Source organism: Spermophilus citellus (genome assembly GCF_964194105.1).
Source record: "Spermophilus citellus genome assembly, chromosome: 1".
In the NCBI taxonomy this organism is placed as follows: domain Eukaryota; kingdom Metazoa; phylum Chordata; class Mammalia; order Rodentia; family Sciuridae; genus Spermophilus; species Spermophilus citellus.
Window position 1 is genome coordinate 246,981,148 of NC_138182.1, and position 17,768 is coordinate 246,998,915.

A 17,768-nucleotide genomic window follows, 5' to 3' on the forward strand; every position below is an offset into this window, starting at 1 on the left:
TTATATTCATGCTATTGAATGGCAAAGACGTTTACTGAATCCAAGAGTATATAAACTCATCTTTATCTATTAACCAAGTAACATTTATTTAATACATAAGTCAGCTTAATATATAAGTCAGCTAGCTGTTGTTAGGATACATGATTTCTTTTTTTGTAATGACTGTAACTAGAGGAAGATACACATGCATACACACACAAAAAGTGAGCTATCAACACAAAGAAATAATGACATACCAATTTAATGATTGAGGAGAAACATATAGTTAGACCAGAGATTTTTCTGTCTACTATGTTAAATGGTAGAGTTTTAAACGCAACACAATCTTAAAATAGGGGAATAAAAGGAACACAGCAAACATTCAACTAGCATATGTTCTTGTTGAAACGAATTAAATAAAAACTGAGATAATACACATTTTTTTTAGTCCTTACCTGATTAACTTTTGAACTCAGCTCATGAATCAAAGGCTTAGATGGGTTTATGTGGCAGTGAGAACTTGCCAACTATCACCAGCACCCATGTATTCCTCTTTATTCGCCAATCTCCCTTGCAGTTATGGGGAGCCATGTGAGCTAGTTTTTGTCAGTGACTGATGAGCGGAAGTGATATGTCAATTCTGGTCAGGGCAGTTGAAAGCAGGTGTACTGTTTCCTATTTACCCCTCTCTCTTCCCTTTGGCATGACCTTAGAGTTATGTGTTTCCAATGGCAAAGTACAAGAGGGAGTGGGGTCATTTACCCTACAATGGATGAGAAAAAAATTGGTGAAACAAAATCATTGTGGTATTAAACCACTGACATTTAGGGGTATTCAAAGGTAATTAATTGTTTTTATCCCATTTTTACTCTTGCATGAAGCATTCAACAGTAGATACTCCCAAATAAAATGAAATATGAATTTACAAAATTAGAATTAGAACATTAAAATGATGAGAGGTTGTTTATCCTTCTAATATATGTGTGGTGTTGGATGTTTTGTCAAGGAGATGAAGATTGAGTTGGCTTGTTACACTATTCTGAAAAAAAAAAAGAATGCACAAAGTTTTCTCTAATTCTGAAAATTCTTTAGTGATTTAGGTATATCATTATTTTAAATTTCTCTCTGCAGAAAGGAATCACACAAAAACATTTCTAAAAGATGTTGTTTAAGGTAAAAATAGGAAATAGTTAAGAAAAGTTAAGTGCTGAGTCTAAGTGGTTAATCCTGGCAGGAAATTCTTTGCAATATAATGGTTCAAATGCTGTCAGGTAATCTATCCTTGAATGTACTTCCCAGGAAATTCACAAAATATTCTTGTGCAGCAGAAGGAAATCCTGCCCTGACTGTTCCTATAATGAGTCTAAGTCAAATTTCAAAATTTGTCTCTCTCTCACACACACAAAACAGTAGTGTCTATTGTGTAAATAAGCAAGGCTCTATATTAGAAAATGTACAGGTGAAATGGAAACTAACTACAATGTGGCTTGCATACCAGCATCTCAACTGAATATACTTAGACAACTACACTATTTTTAACTCAATAAGCCTTCATTATGAAAGAATAAATGCACATACCAAAGTTATTTTTATATAACTACTGATTTAATAACTTGTGAATTCAAATGTATACACACTTTTCCACTTAGATAAGTTGCCTTAATTATGTTCAAATTATAAACATACTCTATACCATGCTCCAGTTCAGGGAGTCAGCAAACTACATTCTCTGGGCCACATCCTGCCCAGAATATGGAATATGGTCATGTCATATCATTTACTATTGTGTATGGTTGTTTTTGTCCTACATGATGGCTGAGTTAAATAACTACTACAGAGACCCAAAGGACTGCAAAGCAAAAAATGTACTATCTAAATTAAAAAAAAAGCCAATCCTTTCTCAAAAGTAAACTGCCCTTTCAACATGTATATTAATTTCAGTATGCAAACATATGTATCTTAAATCTGTTAGATCTTCGTAAGTCTATACAATTTTAGTTTTCTAAACTTAGTTCAAAGGTGGAAATAGAGAAAGATTCTGTCAGATAAAATAATACTTTTGATTTTACTTTTCTTTTTATAGTGCCAGAAATTGAACTCAGGGGAGCTTAACCACAGAGCAACATCCCCAGCCCTTTTAAAAATTGTTTTAATTTTGAGAGAGGGTCTTCCTAAGTTGCTCAGGGCCTTGCTAAGTTGCTAGGTCTGGCTTTGAATTTGCAATCTTCCTGCCTTTGGCTCCTGAGCTGCTGGGATTACTGACATGCTTCCCCATGTTCGGCACATTGCATTGTTTTTAACATTTGGTGTACCAAAGCAAAATTGTCTAATTATGCAGATTTCAATCCTCCTTTGGGAAGGATATTTCTTTTCAAGCCATTTAATTTCTTTGAGAAGATGATCTATGTGGTCAGAACATCAAAGGTTGAAAATTAACATTTATTTTGCATCTCCCTAACGAAGTGACTTTAGCAAAACTTGTGACCATCCCCCTATGTCATTAATATTTAAATTTATTGACCATATAGTAAGAGTATAAAGCACTTGCATCAATGGTTTATAATTTAATCTTTTTCACATTTCCAGGTGCTAATATTCTCACATTATACAGGAGACTCACAACACCTTAGTGATAACTAAAGTCACAGACCACTTAATGATAGCATCCAGGTTTGGACCTGGTTCTCCTTGACCAAGCCTAGGGCACTTTCTGCTCCACCCCTTCCTTGTATTCAACTGTTTTGGTATATTAAACTCCAACTGACTTCCACTAAAAGTAAGAAAGCCAAATAAGGAAAAATATATTTTGAAAAGATTAACATCTTATTAGTTCTAAATCAGACTAAATGTTTAATGGAAAAGAATTCCTCAGATATGATTTCTCAGTGGATACCATTTAAAGCTTAGAATGCTTCGGGTTTGAGAGGTTTTAAACTGCTCTAAACTGATTCCAAGTTGAGACAAGTTTATCACTCCAAGTGCTTCCATCTCTCTGCTCTTAGGGTGCCAATTCTGTCAAGGCAAAGAAACCCAGCTGCTGGGTGACACTGCTTCAAAACATTACTGCAAAGAAAACCCCCACCTGCTGTAGCCAGTCATAATACAAACAGACTTTTCCTAACTATTTCTTCCTCACGAGTCTGAATAAAAGTAAAAAAGCCTAGAAGAAATGAACACATAACTTCCTGGAAATAAAATGTTGAACAGAGTTTTGCCATCTTTCCTATGCAATAATGCCTGAGGGGCTCTGGGAAGAAATATGCAAGGCAAAGGCAGCATGCTGTGCCCCTTTGGATATGGCCCATGGACCTTGGTTGATATCTGGGACACTGGTATCTTAAAAGGAAAGGTGAGAGTGGCTGATATGATCTTTTTCAACTCTCCTTCAGCCTGATGGAGCTCTTAAGTCACAAAATAGTCCATTCAGTAGCCATCCACCTCCCTACCCTTCCTGAAAAATGAAAGTTTCTAGTGTATTTATGTTGGGGGGGGGGCAACATGAAAACTTAATGTGAAGGGCTAAGGGTTTAGTTCAGCAGTAGAATGCTTACCTAGCATGCATGAGGCCCTGATTTAATCCCAGCACTAAAAAAAAAAAAAAAAAAAAAAAGCCATAGGTAGGGACAATTCATTTGGATTAATAGAAATAAACACTAACTTTGTGGTTTTAATTCATAACTATGAGGGGCTGATGTGTTTAACTGACTGAAAGATGTCATCAATTTTCTTTTTTCTCACAAGAAAATCTCCTTTATTTGAAAACAAGGATATTTGCTTTGTTTCTGCTGGCACATTGGTTTCCTTGCAGAATTGAAAGGAAATTCTGTTCTTGATAATTGGGAGGATCCCTGAGAGAAAAATTTTGATATAACATATAAAATAGGTAAAATGGTTTAAGCTTTACTCTGGGCCAAGCATTAGAAAAGTTTCCATAACATCAAATAATTTTAAAAACCCTAGTAGTCTATAAGTGAGAAAACTGAAGTTTCAACACAACAGTATTAGGGATATTGAACCCAAGTGCTCCAATTCCAGAGATTTAGCCACTGCCTAATACTGTCTTCTTCTTATAGGTTACTTCTGCATTTAAGAAATTTTTGTGTTTATTTCTATTTAGTGATATATTTTAGTGAAATGTAAAATATAAATTTTAAAGCTTAAGATGCTTCCTTAGTTTTTCAAGATTAGGAACCCATTTAGAATTACTAATTGCTAGTTTATTTTGTAAGAGAACCTCACATTTCCAAATTACATAATAAATACAACCACTATTACCATAAAGACACCTTATAATTAAGTACTGCCTTGGCATAATATATTTTTTAATATTTTATTTTTTAGTTGAAAATGGACACAATATCTTTATTTTTTATTTTTTTGATGTGGTGCTGAGGATCTAACCCAGGGCCTCCTACATGCTAGGTGAGTGTTCTACCGCTGAGCCACAACCCCAGCTCTTAGAATAATATTTTAAGATTCAGAAATTATCTGGGCAAGATGTGGCTAAATAGATACTCATTTTTCTTCAAAGCTAGATGAATTCTTCTCCATTCTTCCAACTAAGGCTCCAAAATTACAGCCAAGACCAGTTCTGAATAGGGACATATTCACCAATGTTCTTCCTAATATGCACCTAAGCAAAGGTCTTTCTAGCCCAGGCTAATCATAGCCAGCCTAGTCAAAAACAGATTAACATGAGGGTGTCAGAGTGCTATATCCTGATAGATTTTAATTTCAGGTAAGCTTTTAGAAAAATTATATCTCATTCACTGTCTCCTATCCACTCACCCCTTAATCTGGTAACCCTAGGAAACTAGGATAAAAGCATTTCTTGTAGTCTATATATTTTTTCACATAAGATTACATCTACATTTAAACTTCACTTTAGGAGAGTAAAACTCATGGCAGATTCTGTTCTTTTAAATTTTAATGTCCTGCACAATTTAGTATTTGGTGCTCAACAGGAAATCTGGATATATTTGCTAGCTGATACTTGTCCTCTTCATGCTTAAATTTTGGCAGCTAGATTGAAAAACAATGTTTAAGCTAAGGACAAGTATGCATTGGGGATGAGGAGGTACAACATCATCTTTCTCTTTCCTGCCTTCCATTTCCTTCCCACACTAATGTCAGCTAGGGAAAAGCAGAACTAAGAAATCTTAAGTGACCTGAACTGACCTCAAGAAGATCTGAGACTGAAAGCAAAGTGTTTCCTAAGTTTACTGCATGTTTCCATGATGCTTCAGGACTAATATCAAATTCCTTGCTGAAGTTTTTCCCAGGCTGAACATTTAGAGATCAACTGATTTTGAAAATTTAAATAAGCCATTATTTGAAATCTATCAATAGGACTAGTTATTAAACTTGTTACCCATTCCAATATTAGAAAAAAAAGTGAAAGGAGAAGTGATTTTATATTAATCATTCAACCAATTTATATGATGTGATTTTTTTTCGAAATAGATTATGATCCCTGCAGTCTGTTTCCCTAACAAATTGGCATCTCTACTGTGATGGAAAACACAGAGTTAAAAATTCAGTGTGAATTACAGACTGAAGCTAAAGAAAGTAAAAAACAGTATCATGGACTACATAAAATACTGATATAACACCAGGCTCTTGAGTCATACTGATTTCTGTTCTTGGCTCAGCACCAACTTCACTTTTTCAAGAAGGTGGCCAAGCTGGTATCTGAACATGCCAGTCTGTCTTCAGGGTACTCACACCAGTATAATGCTGGGCCTTGGCAAGGTACTGAGTGAATGTTAGTTCTCTAACTCTGATTATTTCAAAGTGGTTAGTTGGTATTTTCTTTTGATTTTCCCTATCAGCATCCACACATTCTTCCTGATTTGGGGAAGGGGGTAGAATCTCAAGCTATGTGGAAATAAGAATGGGAGGAGATGTAGGATGGGACCAGAGAATAGCCCCTCATTTTGCCTGCTGGCCCATAGAAAGTAGACATGTAACCTCTTCATGGCCCAGCTGATGTTCCCAACCATTACATATTATTCTCAGAAGCTCAGGGTTAGTTTTAAAGTCAGGATATTGGTGATGATTGATTGGGGATGGTCATTACATCAGCTGCACTGTCCTACACAGATGATCTCTATAGCAGGGTTTTCACTATGCTTTTCTCTTGGTTCCTATTGGAGTCTCCTCATTTTATTCCTGAATAAACCTGAGTTGGTTTGTTGTTTGCAAGTAACTTAAGAGAATTGTGTTTGCTTAGATTTTCACATGGTTGAAGCACCCAGGGAAAGAAGCTGAACAGTAATTATAGTCAAATAATAATGAATAAGTACCTAAGAGTTAAGATGTTTAAATGAACAGAAAGAATAACTATTGTCTAACCTAAGAATTAGTATTACTTTTACTTGACCCAAAGTTTAATGATGGGTCACTGCTGACAGAACTAGCCTCTGCACTGTGGGCTGCAGGAGCTTCTGGGGTTCACTTCTGTGGTTCCTGTATGTTGTCAGGACCTCCTGTGGAAGGTGAGTGGTTAGCAACCTGTGTGTACTCAGTGGTACCTGCAAAATAGTCACTGTTTCTGGCATGAACTTCACAACTGAAATATACTTTTCTGTGCTTCCCTACATTTGCTGTTGTCAGTGACAAAAATGGTTTTTTCATGTTGAAATCTCTGTGCCATAAGGTGAGACATGCTATGCATACAGAGGTAAAGACATGAAAACATTATAAAGACTGCAAATAATCTTTACAGCTCATCCCTTGCTATGGGTAACTGTGGATAGAGGCCTCCTCTTGTTCTGGTTTGAACACTACCAATGATAGAGTTTGGTAGGGATTTCTGATGAAGAAGCATAATTTTTTTTTTTTGGTATGACAGTTCCACAGCTGCTCTGGTGTTCAGGTGGTAGGTGTGGTCAAAGATGTAATAGGAACGAAGAAAACTAAGTTAAATTGAACACCTACAAATTTCCAGGGTTTTTGCTTAAACCATGTAATTTATTCCTTGTAACTCTGTCATTTATTTTAATTTTATATACTAAAGCTCATGAAGCTAAATTTTAAGATAATAAAGGCAGCATGATTTGCCTAAGTTCATGGAGCCAACCTGTGGGAAAGCTAAGGTATTCTAGTCCAGAGCCTATGTTCTTACTCCACTAGACAAGTGAAAAACATTCAAAAGCTGGTCCAGGTTCAACTAACATCTTCTATTGTGATGTCAGCCATGCAATCTCTTCCTATTCTCAAAAATAATAGCTTTCACTCTCTGTCCCATATATGATTTCTTTTTTCATTCTTGTTCTTTTTTGCATTCCCAAAAGATTATAAGTTTCATCTTTTTAAAAGAGTAGGGACTTGGTTTTCTATTCTTTTTTTTTTTTTTTTGTATTCTTACCTCACTGTATCTTGCAATACACTTGACATAAAAGCATCAATAAATAATCACAAATTGATCAATATTATTCTTAATTGTGCATTTATGACAACAATGCAGATGCACTAATTCCACAACGAGACATTAAAGCTAAGGGAGTATATTTTTCTCAACAATTTTTTAAAGTTGCCTTTACAAGTAGTGTCTATGTCCATTCTTTTTTCTTAAACAGTAAGTTGACTTGTATTGTAGCCACAGAACACACTAAAGCCACTGACTTTTTCAGTGATGGTACCCCATGGTTCAATTTGGTCACAGATAAGTAACAGTTGGGGAGTTAGATCATTGTAATGTTTTGAGCAACTAATTTAAAAAAATACATAGGTGCCAGGGATCCCTTTCCAAATCTGACTTGAGTTTAGGAATCAGTCATCAATATGTGAATATTTACTATCAATATTTAAAAGTCCCTATGTAATTGATGCTGTCTGGTTTGAGAAAGCACGAGCTAAATGGAAAAGAACATTCCAGGAAAAATGAAGACCTGTGTTTTCTTATTGCCTGTTTCTTTGGAAAAAGCAAGCTAAGTTCATAGAGGAGGAAAATAACCAAGAAAGAAGTAGCAGGACTCTGCAACCTGGTATGCCACTGGAATGTAGCAAACTATTAAAAATAGTTGCAAACCTCAGGATTTTTGTGTACCTATTAAAAAACAATGGTTTAAACAATTGTTTTCTCATTAATGCTCAAGTTTAAAGCCCCCAACAACTTTGAAGATATGGGAGTGCTTGGCAAAGCATCCCAAATAAATGACCCTCAACTCTGGAATTTGCTCCCACTATTAGGCTGCTCTCTTTAGCAGTCAGCCAAACCCAAAGTTTGGCAGCTTTTACAGAATGGTGCAAAATAGATCTTTTTTAAAATCTGAGAGTCACTAAGGATTTATTTTATATGACTTGCAATTATTGCTACTCACCAAGTAAAATCAATGATCTGAAAGAGAGATGATAAAATAGGAGCAATAGTTCTATACTCATTCTATAGAAAGCAAGCCTCAAAAATATGAAATCATTTTCTTAGGTCATACAACTTAATAGTAGGACCTGGGCTTATCTCAGGATTCATGGGCCAGTTGTCATACAACATCCTCTGAGAGTAACATGCATGATTTCTTCTTTGTATCAAACTTGGTTATTCACAAACTTGCAAATATTAATATGACATCCTTTGGTAACTGTAGCAAATAGCATTTAAACTATTTTTTAAACTTTTGAATGTAACGTCCTTTCCATATTCCCAGACATAAAGTCTGTTTGCACTACTTCCTTGATCCTTACAATTAAAGTTTCCAATTTACTTAGAAGGACACATGTGAACCTGTGTATAACATGCAAATCTGAGAGTTTTAAATTCATTATGAAACTATTAGGAAAATTCCTTCACTTTCTTCATATTTCCTGCCTAATGTATTTCCCATTACATTTTATCATGACTTAGAGAAACTGCAGTAGTAAGCGCAAAAACGACCCCCAGGAAAAAAGGAAAAACTAATTAGTGAGCTCTATTAAGTTGTCAGGAAGCAGTTGGGCCCAGAAGGAGAACTATGGTAGTCAACAGTTCATTTTCTGAAAAATATATGATTACATTTAATGAGGCAGATAGTTTATTTTTGTCTCAGTTCTTTCCACTTTTGTACATTCCACACATTATTCTATTTCCTTCCACTTCAGGCTGAGAATACCAGTGAGACACAGGGGTCAGAGAACTATTCCCAGAGTTCATCCCTCCTCATATTTTGTGTTCTTTACTCCCTTCTGCAGCAAATTTCTTTTCCTTCTACTGCTCCCGGTTCCCATTGGCTATTTATTAAAATGCATAAATTAAGACAGACATTATTGTTGGTGCAGGGTGTTTTCCTGAATTTTATAATCAAGGATAAAACGATGAGCAAGGAGACAGGGAAGACCCAGTGGGTCTTTCTACTGTCACAGCTTTGTGGCCTTTGCTAGGCCTAAACTGGCTTTCTGTGCCCTCTTTATCTTGACTGCAGGACTCTCAGTGGGCTTCCCTTTCCCTGACGTGGCTGCCACCATCCATTCTTATCCAAGATACACTGTTGAGAGGACAGGTGTTCTAAGCTCCCCAGTCACAATTCTCTTACTTTCCTGAAAACAAGTTAAGCTTACTTTTTAGGTTTAAATATGTTGCTGTTAGTCATGAAAGAACATGAATATCAAGAACATGGATACTATAAACATTTCAGAATCTTTCAAATTCCTTTCATTTATGGTCCCAGGTTTGTATTTCTGATTTCATCTACCTTTGTCATTTATCTCTGAGGGTGGGAGGTAAAGTCATATCCTTTCTCCATGATGTCTCCTCTTCTCAGCTTTGTGGATTCCATTATAAATATTTAACATGTAGAGAAATTAGGACTACCAGGACAACATGAGAACAAAAGTGTTTCTAGAGAGTAATGTAAAGTGAGCATGGGCTTCTGGAGTTCACCAGGTTCAGTCTGGAAGCATCTCCTCACTGAGGTCATGCTGAGTGAGGAGCCCCTCTGAGGTCCCACTTTCCCATGCTAATAGTATTGCTGTGATGTTTACTGTCTATTTCCATCCTGGGGTGTGTTTCCTTGAGAGGAAGGGACTGTGATCTCTTTTTACTTTGGATTGCTGGGGGCAGCAGAATTCTTACAGTTGGTAAATGGTCTTCAGAAGACAGGTGAACTCTTCTCTAGTGGGATATAAATAATACTTCAGGGAATGGACAAGAGGGTTTCAAAGCTGAGCTTGGAGGTCAGTGATGCTGCTTATAGAGAAACTGTTCCTTATCCCAACTAACTTCCAGTATGCATTAGTGACAAGAAAATTGGAATGGTATGGGTCAAATAGGAATGTAGACTCCTGTTTGTGTGACTTTGATCCAATTACCAATGCTCTCTAGGCCTCAGTTTACATCTATATCATGAAGAGAGAAGGTCAGATGATATATAATGTTCTTTCAGATTTTTAACATTTTATGATTCTAAGTGATTCTGAGCCATGAATTGCAATGTATTTTAATCTTCTTTTCCCTGACCTCACTGGGGGGAAAAAGACATTTACCATTATCAACAACACACTTGTGGAGGAAAAATAACTATAAATTATGGCCACAGGATCAAATGAGCTGAAACACAAGATTAAAATGTTTTATATCCAAGAACAATTTTTCACAATGGTGTCAAACAAAAAGTTCTAGTCAGTGTTTATTCTAGGACTTGATGAAAAATTCCAGACATAAACTTCTGGAACTGAGTCTTGAACTCAGAAGGACCTCCCACCTCTGAATAAATTTTACACATAAAATCTATTAGGACTTTTTTTCCTTAACAGGAATTCGTCCTTCAACAATTGTTTGAGCTTTCTTATTGAGCATATTACAGTACGGGAAAAACTGTGTACCCTGGGACTGTCACTGTAGACATAACAGAGAGCTAAAGATTTCTTTAAGTACCATTATCTTTTTAATAATTTTGGACAGAGGGCTGTGATATAGTAAGAGGTAGAAAAGTGCTTGTCTAACAAGTGTGAGGCCCTGGGTTCAATCCCCATAACCACAAGTAACAGTAATTTGGAGTCAAAATCATTTTGAAAGACATTACATTTCCTTAATTTCTTTAACAGAATATGCTGACTCTAATTCATTTTTTCCTCAATATGAATACCAGTTACTATATCACAGTCATGTCTACGGGTCCCAGAGAAACTTTCTAAGCCCTAAGCTTTGTTCTTTTAATGATGATTCAGGATTCACCTGAACTGCAGATGTCATTTCTGACAGCTATAACTTTCCTTTTAGCTTGGCTATATGTGATAATCTCTCCAAAATATCAAATTTGCTGACTATAGGAAGGAAAAAGTTTCCAAATTCATCTTTGTATACCCCAGGATATCACAGTTGAAGCCACTTAAGGTGCTTAGTTAATAAATGTTTGTTGCATGCCTGAATAGTGTAGGTTTAAAAATTGTTAAAAATTAAGCTTGCTAAAACTAGATTCAAAATAACAATAAGTAGATGTTGGATAAAAGCAGGCCTTATGCATGTGAGGTAAGCACTCTACCAACTGAGCCATATCCCCAGCCTGAGGTGCTTGTTTTAATATACATTTTACCTATACTTTCTAATACTCAGTATGTTCTAGACAGAGTGTCAAGATAGAGTTCCTGATTTTGCACAAAAGACAACTAAATGACAATGAGATAAGTAAAACACACAAAATAATTAATTAAACCTTGGCTAATTATACAAAATTTCTTATCAAATAATTTATCAATAATTTTCTAGACACACATTTGACCTATTCCAAACTGAAAACTGAGAAAAGGAATGGCATTCTTAGATTTTTTTAAGGGAGTAGATTGTTAGGGAACTTCATTACACTCACTAGCAATGACTTTGAACAAATTATTCTACCTGTTTTAATTTTAGTTTTCTCATCTGAAAATAGTAATAATAATAATATCTTTCTCATGAGGTTCTTGGAAGAATTAACATGCATTTTAAAGCCCTCCCACAGGAACTTGTACTTAAACACATATTTACTTTTATTATAATAGTTTATCCATGCTCGGAGTTGGGGCAATGGTATTAATATTGGGCATAACCAGGCACTGTTATTGCCAAGACATTTTTCTCTTCTATTTGCTGCCTGGAAGATATTGTCCCATGTCTCAGTATCAGATATTTTGGAATTAAATACATCCCCCAAATCAAAATAGACTATAAGGTCTCTAAATCTCTGACTTTCTCTCAAATTTTTAAATGTATAGTCTTTTAAACAGTCTTCCTGACTCCAGTATCACTTCCTCCAGTCAATTCTTGATGTTGAAAAACAGTGATACTTTTGAAATGAAGTTTATCATAACATTCTCTTGCTTAAACATAACAATTGTTTCTCAGCATGGTCAAACTCAAACTCCTTATTGTATGACACCTGTCCTCCCAGTCTTCCCACATGACTTCCCCAAGTTTTCTCTCACCATTGTAGGTAAGCTTATTGGTTCTTGCTCTATAAAATTCCTCCTAAAAAATGACCACCCTCTCAACATTGCTCTTTTATACACTTTTTACAAATTACTTGTGACTGATTTGATTAATGTTTCTCTTTTTCAAGTGCAGCCTAGTGAATGGTTCAAAGCAGAAGCTAATAAAAGTGAATGGAATTAAACGTATCACTCTTAATGACTGATGTAATATAAATATGGACATCCTATAAGACAAAAAATATCCTCTCCTCAAACCCTTAGAAACTCTTCTTCAACTTGTAGTCTAATATATTCTGATACTAAGCACAAACAGTCATATCTGTGAGGAAATCCATATGATTTAAAGCCACCGTTACCCTTCTCCAACTAAGGGCTTCTATTATGGAGGATCTGTGCACATACCATTTTATCTGTATACTTGTTTTTTGCAATAGAAACTTTTAATTCCAAAATATATGAATTGCAGTAATTATGAGTCACTTCTATTAAGTATAATTTAAAGTTGAGAGAAATGGTAGGAGGACAAAAAAAAAAAAGGAAACTAAATTTAGTGACTGAAAGTAAGACAAAAAGCAAAATTAGCTTTATAAAGCTATTCAACCACATATGACAGGAAAAAGATCCAAGTTGCTTATAAAGGGATAATGAAAGTAAAACCCAGTCATAAAATTAGCAAGGTACTTAACATATAAATGGGGAACCAGGAATAGCAAAATATAATTTGATGTTATATTCACAATAAAGCAAGAGAGATCTGCATTTTCTAATTTATTGAGTCTGGGTGAGGGTAGCAAATCTTTATGCACACTAAAACCAGATAAAAATTTACAGTACAACTTTAGAAAAGGTTGTTATTGGACACTTTATCGAATATTCCTCAATATTAATGAACAGAAGTTGGGATTATACTGATGGTTCATTTTGATTTTTTGTAAAGTCAAATTACTAGAATTTTTAATGCCATTTGCTTTTATCATTATGTTGATACTTCCCCCATCACTCATTAAGAATTATACTCTTGGTAATGATATAAAGTGTGACCTTCTGAAAATAGGAATTAGCCAGACATGGTGGCTCATGATGGTAATCCTAGCAACTCAGGAGGCTGAGGCAGGAGGGTCACAAAATTGAGACTAGCCTGTGCAACTCAGAAAGATTCTTTTTCAAAAAAAAAAAAAAAAAAAAAAAAGGGCTGTGATTGTAGCTTAGTGGTAGAGCACCCTTGGGTTGAATCTCTGATTAACACCCCCAACACACACACAAATTTTAAATCAATACTTCATATACATAACAATATGCTTATATTTAGGGGTTGGATCTTTGAGTATGAATAGCTATCTGTTTTGAAAGACCTTAAAACTGAAATTTGTTTTTTTTTTCTATGGCTGATGACCTCAGCCAGAGATTTCCTACCGCTGGATACTAAAGTATTGTCTCTATATTTATTATGTATATTTATTATGTACAGCAATCAACTGGAGATGTTGGTACAAGTATATTCTAAGTTGGACATCTAGACTAGAATTCTGGATTCTAGTTTAATTCTCATAGATGCTGTTTGTCCATGGACTTCATTTTTAAATACTAAGTTTTGAATCAGTGGCGTGGCGTGTGTGTGTGTGTGTGTGTGTGTGTGTGTGTTTTAGTTATAGATGGACATGATGCCTTTGTTTATTTCTTTCATGTGGTGCTGAGGATTGAACTCAGTGCTTGACATATGCTAGACAAGTTCTCTACTACAACCCCAGCCTTTCAGTGGTTCACACTTTTGATGCTTGTAGGAATCATCTGAGTAACTGTAAAGCAAACTAAAATATAAACCTCAGCATTCTAGGGGGTGAAAAGTTACTTAATTAGACTGGGGTGAAGTCTGGGCATGGAGGTGGTTTTATTTGTTGTTTGTTTTGTTTTGTTGGTACCAAGGATGATTAACCACTGAGCCACTTCCCCAATCCTTTTATTTTCATTTTCTTGGTATCCGGGATTAAACCCAGGATTGCTTAACCACTGAGCAACATCCCCAGCCTTTTTTAAAAAAAAAAATTTTAGTTAAAGACAGGGTCTCGCTAAATTACTTAGGACCTCACTAAGTTACTGAGGCTGGCTTTGAACTTGCAAACCTTCTACCTCAGCTTCCAGAGCCTCTGGGATTACAGGTGTACACCACCATGCCCAGCTGGGCAAGGAGAATTTTAAGAGCTCTCAAATTGTAGCTAACATTTGAGAACATATGGCCTAAAATGTATTGCCTAGATTTATTAGATTTCATCTCAGTACTGCATAGATTTTCATAGTAAGCTGCTTCCAAATTTTAAAATTTACTGATTATGATTCATTATCAATCAGATTCTCATTTTAATGATCTTAGTGGTTTCCTTTCTATATTCCTTATTTAATAAAATACCTTTATACATTAAAACTAAATATTTATAGAATTATAATGAAATATTGGCAACTAATTCTTTTTAGATTAGGAGGTAGATATATATAAATACAAACATCTGATTTTAAAATATATGGAAATGTCAGTTCCCAAACATTACATGAAAAGGTTCACACCAGTTAGGAAGTTTTATCAAAAATAATCCCCAAACCTGTTATGTGATGAGAAAGGACAAAAGACACAGAAAAGACAAGCAAAAGTTTACTTAGTATCACTTCTTGAGGTAGGAATCATTGATTCAAGAGTTACAAATCACTGTTAAGACCTTTCCTAATTATTTTTCTAAGTTGAGGTTTATAAAGATCAAGATGTAATTCCATTCCTAAAGCTCCCTCTATAACTCTTAGAAATGCATATCAATAATACTTAATAAATGCTAGGTGCAGTGGCACACCTGTATTCCCATCTACTTGGGAAGCTCAGGTAGGAAAATCACAAGTTAAAATTCCACTCTGGAAAAAATTAGTGAGACTTTGTCTCAAAATAAAAATTAGGATGTAGCTTAGTAGTAGAGTATACTGGGATTGATTCCTAGCACTGAAAACAAAATAGCAACAACAGCAGCAAACCACTTAACAAAAAGGATATCTTAACTTCTGAAGTACTTGCAGAAATCCCCTAATTACAGTAAGGAATACTGGAGTATAACCACCATGCACTAATGGTATGACTTAATCAAACTTTCTGAATATGCTTTTTAAGACCTAAAATACTCCAGTAAGATTATGAAAACAGACTAATTCCACAAATTAAAGACAGAATTAAGTGTAACTTTGATAAGCCAAAAAAAGTAAATAAACAAATAAAAAGTAGTGTGGCAGTGTTTCAATGTGAACACCTGAAATCTAAATTGGAGACTACTTTCAGGTTTGTCACTAGTTATCAACACTTATCTTAGTCTTATTTAAAAAAAATAGAGTCTCCAAAGAGATTAACTATTAACTCCATGATCTGAAAATGACTAAGTATTCTTCTAAAGCAAGTATGATTTAGTCTAACAATGAAAAAGCATAAGAGTTTTTCCTAACATGATTAATTTAACAAATCTCTGAAGAAAAATAACATGTTAAACTTGTCTTCAAAGTTTACTAATTGGTTATCAAAAGAGGAAATGCATGTAAGTCTAAAAAAAATGGAGTATGTGCGGGAGGTGGGTAAAAAAGGAACCATTAAATGCAATGCAAAAATACCAGGCAAAATTATAGCTTTTTTTCATAAGGAAAACTAACTCAAAGTATGCAATATGATATTTTATGATCTATGCCCAAAATAAGTATTCCTATTAGATATAAAACATGGAATTTATTTCATTTAAGTTTATTATTTAGTTTGAATACATGTTCTGAGAACTATAAAATATCTAGTGTGATCAAATACATGAGAAATTCCAGTATGAACCCAAAAGTGCCCATCTTGCAGCTTTCTCTCAAAGGATGCTGAAAAAAATATATATATATATTAATGAAGTGAGACAAAAGATTGTCTCAACTATAAATTTCAATCATTAATCTTCTTCAGAACTGGAATCATCCTCTTGGTCAGAAAGTTCAGGAACAGGAAAGCGAAGAATGGCGGCTACTCCAGTCAATTGGCTGAGCTGTTCCCCAGATACATGAAGACTAGAGAATATCCTAACAGTGCCCGCATTTTCTTTTACACTGTCCACCAGCCTTACATACCGGCTACGTGTAGCTACATCCTGGTGTCTGAAGAGCTCATCGCTGATGAGCAATGTGTCAACAGCCATGGCTTCGTTAGCCTTCTCCACCTGCTTGAGTCCATAGAAGGCTCGGTCAGGTTCATGTTGTAACATTTTATAGAAGTCATCCAAGGCTTTAACTTCCCCAGCAGCTTTAGTGTCTGAAAGGCGGCTAGCTACAGTAGGGTCACAAAGGGCCTCTTTCAGGGAGTACTTGTGTCCAGAGGAGGCATGTACCTAGAATCACAATTATAAAAGACAAAAGAATCTCTGAAAGCATCCACTAAGCAGTCCATGTTTACCTAAAGTCTAAAGAATTAACAAGGATACGTGTGTGTGGACTTCAGCAAATTTTATTATTTAAATATGCTAGATATTGAGCAGTTCTCTTTTCATTACTTCATTTACAATCCCAGCTAAGTTGAGTTTCTCCTCTTTCACTTTTCCCAGTTCTAAAACTTTAGGAGCAGTTTGTACCAATCCCTCTGCCCATTCTTAATTATCTCTGAGTAAAAACATTTTACCTGAAGGAATTTGGACCGGTTTTCTAGGAGAACTTTGTTGTCAGTCTTCACTGCTTGCTGAAACATGTAGTCGCAGAACTGTTCCCGCACAAATCCTGGGCTGGCCACCAGGACACACTTTACAACATCGAAGTTTATGTGGCGCTGGATGGCCTGAACCACCTGTTCATAGAACCGCTCCAAGGCCCGGTCATGCTGGGAGCAGTTGCCTTTCCTTTTCCTAGGGATGTTCACCTCCACCTTGGCCCGAGTGAGGGTCATGCTGGGAGTGACTAAGCAGATATGGGCGAGACCTTCCTGCATGACCACCGCTGCCACATCAGCACTCCAGGCCGGGTCACAGGCCTGTTCAATGCGCTCCAGAACCACACTATCCCACTGTTTCTTGGCCAGGGTGAACTGGCGGTTGGGCTCCAGCTCGATGGTGTGGTAAGCCCCCATCTTGACATACTCATTCTCTTGGATATTGGTCCCTTTGACCCGCAGCTGGCAAGCTTGAGAGTCAAAGTCAATGGCCTCCACGCAGAGAGTGAGAGTTGTACGGACCCGATTGCTTCCTACGCTGCCTGTGGAGGACTCGGTCTGTACCTTACGGATGGTGGAGGCGCGAAGGCTGTCGCCCACCTGCACTAGATTGTAAGTGTGCCACATGTCCTCAGGCTCCTCGGGGACCAGGGTCACCTGACCCGCATTGTCCTTCTCAATGTCCTTCCTCACCAGCTTCATGACCTTAGTTGAGGCT

General features: G+C 36.0%; 2 protein-coding genes across 2 annotated transcripts in view; both read right to left on the reverse strand.

Moving 5' to 3' along the window:
- Positions 1-17,768, reverse strand: part of ITGA1 (integrin subunit alpha 1) — a 162,081-nt gene that overhangs the window by 133,299 nt on the left and 11,014 nt on the right. The window lies entirely within an intron of this gene.
- On the reverse strand, positions 16,100-17,756 carry PELO (pelota mRNA surveillance and ribosome rescue factor). Its single transcript, XM_081303645.1, has 2 exons — positions 17,027-17,756; positions 16,100-16,739 (listed from the first exon to the last, which is right to left on the reverse strand). The coding sequence occupies exons 1-2, from the start codon at positions 17,750-17,752 to the stop codon at positions 16,308-16,310; spliced, it is 1,158 nt and encodes a 385-aa protein (XP_081159771.1). The 5' UTR covers positions 17,753-17,756; the 3' UTR covers positions 16,100-16,307.